The sequence below is a fragment of the Lissotriton helveticus genome, chromosome 9 (assembly GCF_964261635.1).
Source record: "Lissotriton helveticus chromosome 9, aLisHel1.1, whole genome shotgun sequence".
NCBI lineage: Eukaryota > Metazoa > Chordata > Amphibia > Caudata > Salamandridae > Lissotriton > Lissotriton helveticus.
The window spans coordinates 1,260,840,748-1,260,854,997 of record NC_136070.1 but is presented as its reverse complement, the minus strand read 5'-3'; the positions used below and the strand labels follow the sequence as shown (position 1 = coordinate 1,260,854,997).

At 52.3% G+C, this 14,250-nt stretch overlaps 1 protein-coding gene across 1 annotated transcript in view; it reads left to right on the top strand.

The window, feature by feature from the left end:
* The window catches only part of IMPDH2 (inosine monophosphate dehydrogenase 2), a 336,137-nt gene that overhangs the window by 241,317 nt on the left and 80,570 nt on the right, over window positions 1-14,250 (top strand). Inside the window, exon 12 of the mRNA XM_078661802.1 lies at window positions 11,556-11,699. Coding sequence (XP_078517928.1) covers window positions 11,556-11,699 — 144 coding nt within the window. The remainder of the gene's footprint in view (window positions 1-11,555; window positions 11,700-14,250) is intronic.

Here is a 14,250-nt window from a genome sequence, read left to right as displayed (position 1 = left end):
GCCTGCGGGCCCGGTGGTCCCGTCCGGGGGCCCTAGCGGTTCGGGTGCTCCTGCCTCGACGCCGTCGGGTGCTCCGGCCCCGACGTCGCCGGCGGCTCCAGCCCCGGCACCGCAGGGGCCTTCAGGGTCGACGCCGGCTGGTCTACCGGCCTCTCCGGGGCCGGTTCCATCGTGGCAACCCACGGTGCCGCCCCCGCGCGGTGCCGGGGCGCCGGCTCCGGGCGGTGCCGCCCCCATTCCCTCTCCGACTCCGGACACGGAGTCGGACCGGCGTCGCCCGACGCCGGGTCCGGCGCCGAGGGGGTCTGTTGACCCCGGGGAGCCGGTCTACATTGTTGACTCCGAATATGGTGAGGATGTAGATTACGGAGAGGAATGGGAGGGGTCTGAGGACCCTCTGACCCGCGAGTGTCAGTACGATGTGGACTGGACAGGTGACTTGGGTGATGCCAGTGGTCTGGATGACTCCCCCAACCATGGCTTTGTCTCGCCTCCTACCGTGGCTACGGAGGAGGGGGCAGCTTATTCAGTGGTATTGATGAAGGCTGCCAAGGCCTTACACCTTGAGCTCCCCGTCGCGGCCGTGAGGACTAACATCCTCACTGAGGTACTCAAACCGCAGTCATGCCCACAGGAGCCACTGCTGCCGTTCAATGAGGCCTTAACTGACGTTCTTTTGGGCACGTGGTCCAGGCCCGCTTCAGGTTCGCCTGTTGATAGGAACGTGGCCAGACGCCACCGTCCGTGTACGGATGACCCAAAGTTCTTGTCCACCCATCCCACCCCTGAGAGCCTGGTGATCCAGGCCTCGACTTCCCAGTCCGCATTCCCGTCGGCCCCGCCCGACCGGGAATCTAAGAGGTACGGCCAGTATGGTAAGAAGGTCTTTTCGTCCCTGAGTCTGGGACTGCGGTCTTGCAACACCGCATGCCTCTTAGGCCGCTACACCCACTCTCTGTGGGATACGGTCGCGGAACTGCTGCCTGAATGCCCGCTGGAGGTACGGGCTAAGCTCGGCAAGGCTATGATTGAAGGCCGAGACGCAGCGAGATACTCCATAAGGTGTGGTCTTGATACGACCGACTCACTGGGCAGAGCGATGTCCACGACGGTGGCGATTCGTCGCCACGCCTGGCTGAGGTCCGCCAATTTCTCGGCAGATGTCCACAATGCATTGATGGACATGCCGTTTGATGGCAGTCGCCTGTTTGGCGACAAAGCGGACCACGCGCTGGAACGCCTCAAGGACTCCAGGGTCACGGCCAAGTCCTTGGGTCTCTCGACCCAGCGCCAGCAAACTGGTTCGTTTCGCTCCTTTCGTGGCCACGGAAGGGGCGGTCCCACACGTGCTGCCAGCCACGCGCCGCAACAGACTTCTCAACGCGGCGGCGGCCGTGGGAACCGCCATGGTGGCGGTCGGGGACAGCGGCGGGGTCAGTCCACACCTCCCCCCGCAGCTTCCGCCTCTAAATCCTCCTAGTCCGTGCTTCAGGCCCATGTGACGCCGGTGGGCGGCAGGGTTCGCCATCACCTCTCCCACTGGCACACAATAACATCGGACAGGTGGGTGCTACAGCTCGTCCGAAGGGGCTACTCCCTTCCCTTCGAGACCACTCCTCCAGCCATGCCACCGCAGAAGCACCGTGTGTCGGGGTACCACTTGACACTTCTGCAGGAGGAAGTTACGGCCCTCTTGGCCAAGGGGGCCATCGAGCGCGTTCCTGGGCCAGAAGTAGGATGTGGTTGCTATTCCCACTACTTTCTGGTACCCAAGAAGGACAAAGGGGGTCTACGTCCTATCTTGGACCTAAGGGACGTCAACGGCTTCCTCCGGAAGGAGAAGTTCACGATGTTGACATTGGCTCAGGTCTTGGCTGCTCTAGACCCGCAAGACTGGATGGTAGCTTTGGACTTGCAGGATGCGTGTTTTCACATCCCCGTCCTGCCGGCCCACCGGCGTTACCTGCGGTTCACGGTAGGCCAGGAGCATTTTCAGTTTATCGTGCTCCCCTTCGGCCTTACCAGCGCCCCACGGGTGTTCACAAAGGTGATGGCGGTGGTCGCAGCCCATCTGCGCAGATCAGGGGTGTCAGTCTTCCCCTATCTAGACTGGTTGTTGAAGGCGGGTTCGCCCCAGACAGTCGTCCACCACCTTCAGATGACAGCAGACCTCCTGCATGGGCTGGGGTTTTCCATCAATGTGCCGAAATCACACCTGTGTCCCTCCCAAAAGCTCCTTTTCATTGGAGCGGTTCTCGACTCTGCGCAGTTTCGGGTCTATCCACCGGAACGGCGGGTCCAGGATATACAGAATTTGATTCCCATCTTCCAGCCGTTATCCCGGGTTTCGGTCAGGTTGACGCTGCGGCTACTGGGGCTGATGGCTTCCTGCATCCTTCTGGTGCATAACGCCCGGTGGCGGATGCGGGCTCTGCAGTGGGACCTGAAGTTTCAGTGGGCCCAGCATCAGGGCAACTTGTCCGACCATGTCTTGATCTCGGAGGGCACTGCGAGACAACTGCAGTGGTGGCTTATGGACCGCGATTGGGTCGGAGGCAGACCCCTCTCCCTTCCCCAGCCGGAGCACGTTGTTGTGACGGACGCGTCCCTCCAGGGCTGGGGAGGCCACTTGGGAGAGGCAGAGATCAGAGGCATCTGGTCTCCGGCGGAGTCCCGGCTCCATATAAACCTGTTGGAGCTACGGGCGATTCGTCTAGCACTGAAGGCATTCCTCCCCTTTGTCAACGGGAGTGTAGTGCAGGTGTTCACGGACAACACCACCGCCATGTGGTACTGCAACAAACAAGGCGGGGTGGGGTCGTGGACCCTTTGCCAGGAGGCCCTGCGTCTCTGGCAATGGCTGGAACGTCAGGGCGTGACTCTGACGGTTCAACACCTGGCCGGTTCTCTGAACGCCAGGGCGGACGAACTCAGCCGTCGGTGCTCGATGGATCACGAATGGCGTCTGAACTCGGACGTGGCGCAAGGCCTCTTTCTGCGATGGGGAGAGCCTTGGTTAGATCTATTCGCCACAGAAGAGAACGCGCAATGTCATCAGTTCTGCGCGTTGGAGTTTCCAAGACTGCACTCGCACGGCGACGCCTTTTGGCGCGAGTGGAGTTGCGGTCTGTTATAAGCCTTTCCGCCTATACCACTTCTGCCCAGCGTGCTGAAGATCAGGCGCGACCGGGCCCAAGTCATCCTTGTGGCTCCGGACTGGGCTCGAAGGTACTGGTATCCCGAGCTACTCAGCATGTCAGTCGGTCCCCCGATCCGCCTGCCCCTTCAGGAGGACCTTCTGTCGCAGCAGCAGGGGACGGTCCTCCACCCGAACCTGTCCAGCCTCCACCTCCATGCGTGGAGATTGAGCGGCGACAGTTGAGGCCATTCGACTTGCCTCCTGAAGTCTGTGATGTGATTCTGGCAGCCAGGCGTCCCTCCACGAAGTCGGTATACGCCTGCCGGTGGAACAGATTTGTGGCATGGTGCACAGCAAAGGCTGTGGATCCTCTTTCTGCCCCTCTTTCCGAGGTTCTCCTCTTTCTTCTCTCTCTTGCCCAGAAGGGCTCTGCTCTGGGCACTATCAAGGGCTACCTTTCTGCCCTTTCGGCCTTTCTGAGGCTGCCTGATCAACCTTCTTTGTTCAAGTCCCCTATTGTAACAAGATTCTTGAAGGGCATCACACACATATGTATCCACCTGTCCCGTTTGTGATGCCTCAGTGGGACTTGAACCTGGTTCTGACCTTCTTGATGTGTGCTCCCTTCGAGCCACTTCATTCCTGTCCTCTCCGTCTCCTGACTTTAAAGACGGCCTTCCTGGTTGCCATCACCTCTGCCAGGAGAGTGAGTGAGCTCCAGGCTCTTTCTGTCAAACCTCCTTTCATGTCCATTCATCCAGACAAGGTAGTTCTGAGAACTAGACCTTCTTTCCTGCCCAAAGTAGTCTCTGCTTTTCACATCGGGCAGTCCATCACCTTACCCTCCTTCTTCCCGCCTCCGCATCCTTCAAAGGATGAAGAGCGGCTCCATCGTCTGGACCCAAAACGTGCGCTTTCATTTTATATGTATCGCACACGCCAGTTCCGGGTGGATGACCAACTGTTTGTTGGCTACGTGGGTGCGAAGAAGGGACGGGCGGTACATAAACGGACCATCTCTCGGTGGGTCGTTCTGTGCATCAAAGCGTGCTACTCTTTGGCTCGGAAGGAGCCTCCTGTTGGGCTGAGGGCCCATTCCACTCGGGCCACGGCGGCTACTACTGCCCTGGGCCGGGGAGTCCCTTTGCAGGACATTTGCCAGGCGGCTACGTGGGCCTCGCTGCACACTTTTGCGAGGCACTACTGCCTGGACAGTCAAGTCCGGAGGGATGGCTTCTTTGGCCGTTCGGTCCTCCAGGACTTTCTGGTGTAGGATTGTATCGGTTCGCGGACCCACCACCGGGGTTGGTATTGCTGGGGTATCTATTCTAAGGTAAGGAATCTAATACTAACCTGTTTCTTTCAGATGAACAAGTTACTTACCTTCGGTAACGATATATCTGTAAGAAACAGTAGTTAGTATTAGATTCCTTACCGCCCCGCCCATCCTCCCCGTTCTGCGAACTGATACCTAGGGTTAAGGACATCCCTTTCAGGGCCCTAGTTTCAAATGGCACCAGTGTTGGTTCTCGCCTGGCTCTGCGTGTTCTGGCGCGGAAAAGCTATGTACAAAGAACTGAAGTCAGCGCGCGGAGGCGGCGTCTATATACTCCAGCGACGTCATCACGGCGCACGACGACGCCGACGACTGACGCGGAGCCGCAGGAGACGTCTGCAGACGACGCCTACCGACGCGCAGGGGTACTGCTACGCAAAAGTTTCCGGATCCAGACTGACGCCTGGGGATATTCTAAGGTAAGGAATCTAATACTAACTACTGTTTCTTACAGATATATCGTTACCGAAGGTAAGTAACTTGTTCGTTAGTGACACCTCCTGTTTCTCGAGCTTCGGAGCCAGATCCAAAAGAAAGCCATTGGGAGGTTATTGCTATTCAGGATGATGACTCAACTGATGACGATCATCAGGGTAGATCAAGCCCCAGACCCGGATAGACATTGGGACGAGTATGTTATTCAAGATCCAGCCTCACCATTGCCGGATCCTGCTACTTCTCCTCCAGCAGACATTGGAGGTTTCCATAACCTTATGGAGAGGGCGTCCAAGTGGTTTGGTCTTCCTATTACTACAGTACAGACGGACTGTTTCCCTTACGACTTCAAGGAGCCTTTATAGAAAATCCATCCGTTCAAAACCGATAGTTGAACATGTGTGGTCGGAAGGTACTAAAGTGATGCAGAATCCAGCTACGGTCATTCCTGTTTTTCCCCGGCTGGAGAAAAAATATAAGGCTCCAGAAAACAGTCCCGTTTGCCTGACTGGTCAACCGAAGCCGGACTCAGTGATTTCCCAGGCAGCGCAAAGAAAGTCCAAAAATCCATTAGCGCCTCTTACTACACAGCCAGACAAAGAGGGGAGACGCCTGGACAATGTGGGAAAAAGGTTCTCCTCAAAGGCCAGCCTTCAAGCTGAGCTGCTAATGCTCTTGCAATCCTGGGTAGATATGATCGCCAAATGTGGTGCGATTTATCCCCGTTTGTTGACCAACTTTCGGATGGTGCAAAGGAAGAGGCCAAGAAGATTCTGGAGGAAGGAGAGCGTTCATCTTCGGATGTGATAGATTGTGCTATGGACATAGCAACCACCGCTTTCCGAGCTCTAGCGGGATCAGCCGTTTTAAGGCGTCGGGGCTGGCTTCGGGCAACCTTGTTTCGCCAGGAAGTCCAAAATAAGATCTTGGACTTAACTTATGACGGAGAAATGCTTTTTGGTAAGCATATAGATGATGCCCTTCAAGACATCAAGAAGGACCAGTGGCGTCACTAGGGTTGGTGTCACCCAGTGCGGGTAACTCATGGTGTCACCCCCTCATGACTTACACAGGGACTAAAATGCACATGGCACTCGCGTGTCATGTGCAGCTACACACATGTCCTGGACAGTACCAGACACACACACTACGCATGGCACCAGTCTATCCTTGCCCAGTTAGACACAGGTTTACTGGCAGCACAAGAACCCTACACGCCCCTTCAGGGCTACACTGTTTCCGGGCATAGCATGTTACGTCTGCACGGACTCAGAAAGATGCGCACAGTAACTTATGGAAACATTACACCCACGTGCAACTCAGTCAGTGAGCAGTGCGTTACACTTGCATACAATAGCGCAACTACAGACCAAAGCAGTTTACTGGATAAATCGCACGCTCAGACACAAGGAGCACAGGTTGTAATCGTCAAAGGGCATACTTTCAAACACAGCGAAGGGAAGAATGGGGGCGCCACTTACCAGCTGCAGAGGAAGACAAGCGTGCACCTGGCGCTGCAAAACCCTGGTTCACTTCCCTAGGTCGGTTAGCCAGAGTTCAGCCTGCAGGGACTTCTTTTTCCTTTGGTTTTCCTGAAATGATTCCTCTTGCCCGCATCGCAAGAATCACAGGGGCGGAATCCATCCTCCCCTTTCTTGGTGATGGGTCGGGTAAGATTTTTGAGGCCTTGGAGTGTTTAGCATGCCACTTTTCTCTTGTAACACACTGTTTGCTACCTCTCACATTTGTTTGCTTTAGATACTTGCACAAGTGCCACCATTGCCTACGTAGCGTTTGTTCTTGTGCTTGAGTGTCTGCCATATTATGCAGTATTGTACTGTTTTCTCTTGTAACCTGCACATGTCACTTTTTCCTCCTGTATTGCACCGTTAGCTACCAACCTAATGTATTTTGTTTGCTCACAATTGTCACTTTTACCTCATGTAACTTAACGTTTGCTTTGTAATTTGTTCACTTGTTATTTTCTAATCATCATGTATCATTATTAGAGTTCCTATTGTGAAGCGCTCTGACGCCTTCGGGTAAAGTCCGCGCTATATAAAAAGTAATAAACTTTTTGGGGCTCGAGGATCGGCTACTGCAGGAAGGGTTGGGGAAGGGGCCCTCTGAATGTCTCCCCCAGGAGCGTTAGGAGAGGCAGGACTCGGAGAAAGCCATCCATCACTGTGGAGACAGGCATGGGCAGCGCTGCCTCTGCTTCAGTATTCCGCCTCCCAGAAGAATATGCTGCTCTGTGCTCCGACTGCGAAGGGCAGGAAACAGGAGCCCTCGTTGCCTGGCATGATGAGCCAGGAGGCCGGGCTTCTGAAAAGCATTAGCAGCCCGCGCTGTTACTTGTAAAGAAGCATTTGGATTTTTAACACATCAGGTCGGAGCTACGTCAAGACGTGAGTGACGTTTCGAACGTCATTTACGTCCGGATGCTGAAGTGGTAGCCTAATTAGGACAAGAATCCTGGCCGGCGGCCGGTTAAGGTTTGACTGACAGAAATATTATTTTGCATTTTGGTGTCACGGACTCTGTGAAACCAAAATGCAAACTAATATTACTGTCAGTCAAACCTTACCCGGCCGCCGGCCAGGATTATTGTTGCCACGGACCACGGTGTCACCCCTTTTAATGGTGTCACCCGGTGCGGTCCGCACCCCCCGCACCCCCCTAGTGACGCCACTGAGAAGGACACGGACACTGCAAGGTCCTTGGGGGGGCTTTGCGTTACTGTAAGGTTCCGTTCAGGGGTACGAAAGGGAGAGGTTTTTCATCGTACAGAGGTGGCCACCAACAGCGCTACTCTACTTACTCACAGTCCTCTCAGTCATACAAGCCCCAATGCTCGCAGCGCCAAGGTCAATCTGCGTCTTTCTCTCGCCAACCATCAAGAGGACAGGGTCGTCAGGGGAGAGATGCGTCTAAACGACAATAGCGGCTTCATGGCTCTGTCTACTGTTCCTCCCCCTCTAGTAACATCAGTGGGGGGGCAGGATATCCGAATACCTCCACAACTGGAAAATTATTACATCGGATCGGTGGGTCCTCAACATCGTACAATTCGGCCACACTCAATTTCCACCATCCAGAGCTCCTCACGCCACGGAATCGAAACCTCTAAATCTTCTGTGTCTCGAAGTTCAACAGCTGCTCATCAAAGGGGCGATAGAATCGGTTCCTCAGACCCAACGAGGGAAAGGATTCTATTCCAGGTATTTCCTGGTTCGCAAGACGGAAGAAAAGTGGCGCCCAATTTTAGACCTGAGGGAGCTCAACACCTATCTCATAAAACTTTCTTTTTGGATGGTTTCTCTCCAGGATATATTGCGTCTCCTAAATCCTGGCTATTATATGACCACTCTAGATCTAGAGGACGCATAGTTTCATGTTCCCATTCATCCGGCCCACAGGAGGTATCTTCACTTCACAGTAGCCAAGAGCCACTTTCAGTTCAAAGTCCTACCTTTCGGACTAAGATCTGCACCGCGGATATTTACAAAGGTATTAGCACCAGTGGCAGCTTTTCTCAGAAGGCAGTCTATGCAGGTGTTTCCCTACTTAGACGACTGGCTGATAAAAGCTCCAACCTCTCAAGCAGCCTCAAAAGCAGTCGAGGATTGTATTCAACTTTTCAGTCATCTGGGTCTAGGCCTAAACCGAAGCAAATCTGTCCTTCCGTCCAGGTCGGAAAGATTTCTGGGTGCCATTCTGGATACAACTCTTTGCAAAGCTTTCCCTTCAGAGGAGAGACAGAACAGACTGATTTTTTCTGCAAACCGATTTCAAAGGAAACCAACTCTTTCAGTCCGTCAGTACAAATCCCTTCTAGGATCGATGTCATCTTGCATTGCATTGATTACGCACTGCAGGCTTCACATGCGTCTCCTGCAGGAACAACTAGACTTGCATTGGCGTCAAGCAGAGGGGTCTTTCGAAGACAGGATAAAGATTACTCGTGTCATGAAGAAGGCGATCAGGTGGCGGACTATAACGAGCAATATCGAGGAAGGTCTCTCCTTCACGGTTCCTCCCTCTCCGTTAGTCCTGACCACAGACGCTTCTCTAGAAGGCTGGGGATTTGTATTACAGGATCTTCAAGTGAGCGGTCACTGGTCTCCAGAGCTTCGCACCTCTCACATCAACCTACTGGAACTGAGAGCAATTAGTTTAGCCCTGCAAGCTTTCCTTCCAAAAATTCGAAATTCTACAGTCCTGGTGCGTACAGACAACACAACGGCCATGCATTATGTGAACAAGCAGGGCGGAACAAAATCCAAACTCCTTTCAAAAGAGGCACAGGAGATCTTGGAATGGGTTATTCGTCACCAGATATCTCTCTCAGCAGAACATCTACCAGGTTCTCTCAATGTGGAGGCGGATTCATTGAGCCGCCTAAGGTCAGTCTCCCGCGAATGGGAATTGGATCAGAGAACTCTCGACAGAATATTCTCTCATTGGGGCACTCCTCTTATAGACCTGTTCGCGACTCCACAGAAGAAGAAATGCCAGTTCTACGCAAGCAGGTATCACCATCGAGGGTCGCTGGGGAATGCGCTTTCGATAGCCTGGTCAGGCGCATTTCTTTACGCCGTTCCACCGATTCCTTTGATGCCAATGATACTGAGGAAACTCAAGATGGAACCCTGCACCATGATTTTATTAGCCCCAGCTTGGCCCCGCCAATTTTGGCTCACAGAGCTCCTCCTTCTATCTCAGGATCAACAAATTCTCCTGTGTCCAATTCCTACCCTGCTGACGATGTCCCAGGGCCAAGTAATGCATCCGGACCTGAGCTCTCTGCAATTGACAGCTTGGCTCCTGAGCACCGGGAGTTCAATGCTTTAGATATCCCTCAAGATTGCAAGGACATTTAGCTCAAGCTCGAGCTACTAGTACAAACAGGACCTATTGTGCCAAATGGAAGCGCTTTTGGGCATGGTGCCAAAATGAAAATCTTCATCCTTTTACTTCGGCTCCTCATAAAATCTTACCGTACAGATTGTCTTTGGCCAAATCAGGTCTTCAGCACTCTTCCATTAAAGTGCATCTGGCAGCGATCTCGAGGTTCAGACGAACAACCTCTGGCCCTTCTCTTTGGTCCGCGAGGGTGATCAAGCAATTCCTGAAGGGTCTTTTCAGGGCTTTCCCTCCGGTGAGACCTCCTCCTCCAATTTGGCAACTCAACCTGGTCCTTGCCCATCTCATGAGGGCTCCTTTTGAACCAATACATAGAGCGGACATGAAGTTTGTGTCCTGGAAGATTGCTTTTCTTCTGGCGATAACATCAGCCAGGAGAGTTGGAGAACTTCAAGCTCTCAATTGTTGAGCCTTTCTTACAGTTCAAAAAAGAGTCTTTGATCTTACGGACAAATCCAAAATTTATCCCAAAAGTCCCTTCGGGTTTTCACCTAAATGAGCCTTTAGTACTAAAGACTTTCTTTCCTCGACCTTCATCTCTGGCGGAGAGATCTCCCCACACTTTGAATGTCAAAAGATACCTGAAGTTCTATCTTCAACGTACGAAAGAATTCAGGAAGACTTCGCAACTTTTTGTCGCTTTTAGTGCTCCAAGGAAAGGTTTGCCCCTGTCAAAGCAGGGGATCTCGCGTTGGATTGCCAGCACATTTCATTTCTGTCATCAAGCAGCGGGGAAGCCGCTGAGGGGACGGATCAAGGCTCATTCTACAAGCTCAGTGTCATCATCTATGGCTCTGTTCTCTGGTGTCCCTATCAAGGACATTTGTAGGGCAGCTACATGGAGCAGTGCCCATTCATTCACGTAACACTACTGTTTTGATTCTTCCACAAGGAGTGATACAGCAGTCGGACAAGCAGTCCTGAGGAATTTATTCCAGTGAGCGGTGAGCTTTCCCTTCTATCCCTCCTTCCTTTATTGCACATTTTGGATTTGATAATATTACATATTTATTGTTACAAAGTTGTTTTTTTGGGCTAATTATAATAATACTTATACTGTGTTATGCTGATATGCATGTAACAAAATGTGCATTTGTGGCTTACTGCTAGCTACTCTTGATACTAACCATGGGAATCTAAGAGTCCAATTCTGGGGCAAGAAAACCAGTTACTTACCTGTAACTTTGGTTCCCCAATATTGGTACTTTCATAGATTCCCATATGCCCACCCGCAACCCCTGGGAAAGCTCAGCCTTCAGCAAATGTAATTACTTTTACACATTGGCTACGAAAATCTGAGGCTCTCTCAGGAGGGTTCTATGGGGTGAGGCTACTCTGATTGGTTGTTGCAATTTTTTGGTCTCTTTTACAAAAAGAGGCGGATAGGCTACAAAATAAGATGAGGCCTAGGCCTGTCTTTCACTTTTGTACCTACTGCTATCGTATTTTTCTATGACCGAGGCTCCCATTCCGACGACGGGGGAATGATACAAAGCATGGGAATCTATGAAAGTACCAATACTGGGGAACCAAAGTTACAGGTAAGTAACTTGTTTTCTTACCTTTAATCAAACCACTTGAGTATGGTGAGTTTGAATTTAAATACTACTTTTTACATATTTTACATATTGTTAAATTTCTTTCTAAGGTGCAGAGGGCGGCTTCTTTATTTTTACATTCAAGCTTGTTCTAACATCATAATGATCTTTATCTTCTCAGTGAGACAGATAAAATAAAAGTGGCACAGGGTGTCTCTGGTGCTGTTCAAGACAAAGGCTCCATCCACAAGTTCATTCCATATCTGATTGCTGGTATCCAGCACTCCTGTCAGGACATTGGTTCTAAGAGTCTCACGCAACTCAGGTAAGCATGCATCTCATAAATAAATTACTGTGCTTCCTGATTTAATTTATATTTAAGCTACTACTCCCCATTTTAATTACTGAAACCTCCTTAAATATGATTTAGATGTACATTCTAAAGAATCCCATGGTGATTAGCAAATAACTGCTGGTATATTTTCACGGGTCCAGTTTGCTGGTGACAGTAAGCTAAAAAATATCTGCATTTTCATTACCACTCCAGCTGATGATTCACTCAGAAGAGGTGACACTATGATCTGATCACACTGAAAATCTGTAGACTAGATTTTAATCGTCGCAGCTGTCTATCTGTTAAATGCATGAGCTGTATTTTTTTTTCCTTTTTTTTGGCGTAAAGGTATTGCATGCAACTGCTAAGTGGATTAAGTTGATGGTTAAAATGCTCCTGTTTCTCTGTCTGTAGGTTATTATTTTGTAGTAAATAAAAGGAACCATTGAGTAGATGTTCTTGTATTAGGTTTACTTCTCAGTTTATTTTTTCGCAATGCCACGTGTTTCTCCATGTAGTGCAATTTTATTTGCTATTTTATGTAGTGTAATTTATACTTGTAATATCTGATAGAGACATCTAGCCGCAGATTCCTTAACTTAGAATATCCCCAGGCGTCCAGTGTAGATCCGGAAAACTTTTCCCCAGCAGTACCTCTGCACGGCGGGGGCGGCGTCGCCCGGCTCCGTCCTGACGTCGTCCACGGAAGTGGCATCAATGGAGCCGTATTAGACCCCGACCTGCCTGTGGACGTCAAATCGTGTGCATCCTGTTCATGGCAAATGTCTGTTATGGATCCACACAAGATTTGTATGTTGTGCTTGGGCAAGCACCACTCCGCCAAGTGCGATGCCTGCTGGCAGCTGAAGCCAAAGTCCCTGCAGGAAGGTTGGATGTAGCTGTTGTCTGCCCGGGTGTCCTGGTAAGAGTCCTCGTGGCGCCGGCTCCCGTCTCCGGCGGAAGGATCCAAACTGCGCAGTTCTTCCTTCTACGCTGAGGTCTCTGCTCACAGCAGACCCCGGAGTTGTTCCCGTGGAAGTAGTTTGCCTGCCTCGAGTAAGCACCAGAAGTAGTCACGGTGGTCACCTACCTCGCACAAGCGTGACATCGAGGGCTGCTGATCCCGGTCTTCACCGGCCGTGAGCCCTCAGGAGTAGACCCCCACCTATCCACCATTTCCTGGTGCTGGGGTGACTCTGATCCAGATGGAGGCCTATTCCAGGGCTATGCAGGCCTTCTTTGGGTCACCCCTTATATCTAGCGCGCCTTTGGGCCCCACAATGGGGGTAGGGATTCTGGTCGGGGGGTTCGCTGTCAATTTGCCCTCGGCGCCGACCGAGTGCCTTGACTGATTCAGGGGTCGCTGTGACGTCGGGGCACGGCCCGGATGGGCGTCCCACTCTGTCTAGCCCTCCTGATGCGTCTTCGCACAGTCCTGCGGGGCTCCCTGCGTCATCGCTGGATGCGGCTGCTGCTCGGAGTTCGACTCGGAGTCGACTTCGTTCCTCCCTGCAGGCTTCTGTCTCGGTGTATGTCGAGCCGATGCCAAGTGGATGGGTCCCTTACGGAGGTTGTCGGCGCCGATCCGACACCGTCCCGACGTCGGGCGATGCCGGTTCTGTCCCCGACTTTTCTTCTACTGGAGGACGTGACACCAGTGGGCTCACCGCCCACAGAGTTTTTTCCATGCTCCACGGAGCAGGGGTCCATGAAGTACTTGCCAGTTCATTTTTCTACAGGCCATTGTCGTCTAGACGGATTAGTATGCAGCCGTCCCAATGGATGACTTGCTGACTCCCCCTCACATGGCCACGGAGGCTAGCGTAGACTTTGCGAGGGTGGTTAATAGGGCTGCACATATCTTAAGAATGCAGGCCGCCCTCTGTCTCCCTGCCTTCGGATCCTTTGTTGGCTCCCCTTCACCAGGGCACAGTGGATGTGGAGACTCTGATGCCCTTTGGCAGGGCCTTATATGATGTCATTCTGGGGACTTGGGTCCGACTTATCGGGTGACCCTGTGACCCGTGCTGTTGCGCATTGCCACCGGCCAGTTCCAGATGACCCTGCCAGTTTGTCCCTTCATCCTAGGGATCAAGCACTGGTAGTCCAGGCTGCGTTTCCTTCCTCTCGCCCACTGTTCCCTCCCACTCAGGAGTCTAGGTGGTTGGAGTTGTGTGGCCGCAATGTTTTTGCCTCCACCAGCTCAGGCCTTCGGTCCCTGAATCCGACCTGCGTGTTTGCTCGGGCTACTTCTGCCCTTTGGGACTCCATCAAACTACTCCTTCCCTTGTTAACGGAGGGTCCTCGTTCTGACCTGCTCCAGATGGTTCGGGATAGCCGCGACATGGCGCGGTTTTCCATCCGATCGACAATGGACACCACGGACTCCGTGGGTCGAGCTATGGCCATCGCAGTTACCTTGCGTCGCCATGCATGGCTACACGATGGCAGTTTCCCCGAGAATGTTCGGGAGCGACTCAGGGATTTTCCCTTTGACGGGACCCTTCTGTTTGTTGAGCATGCAGACTCTGCGGTCTGGCGT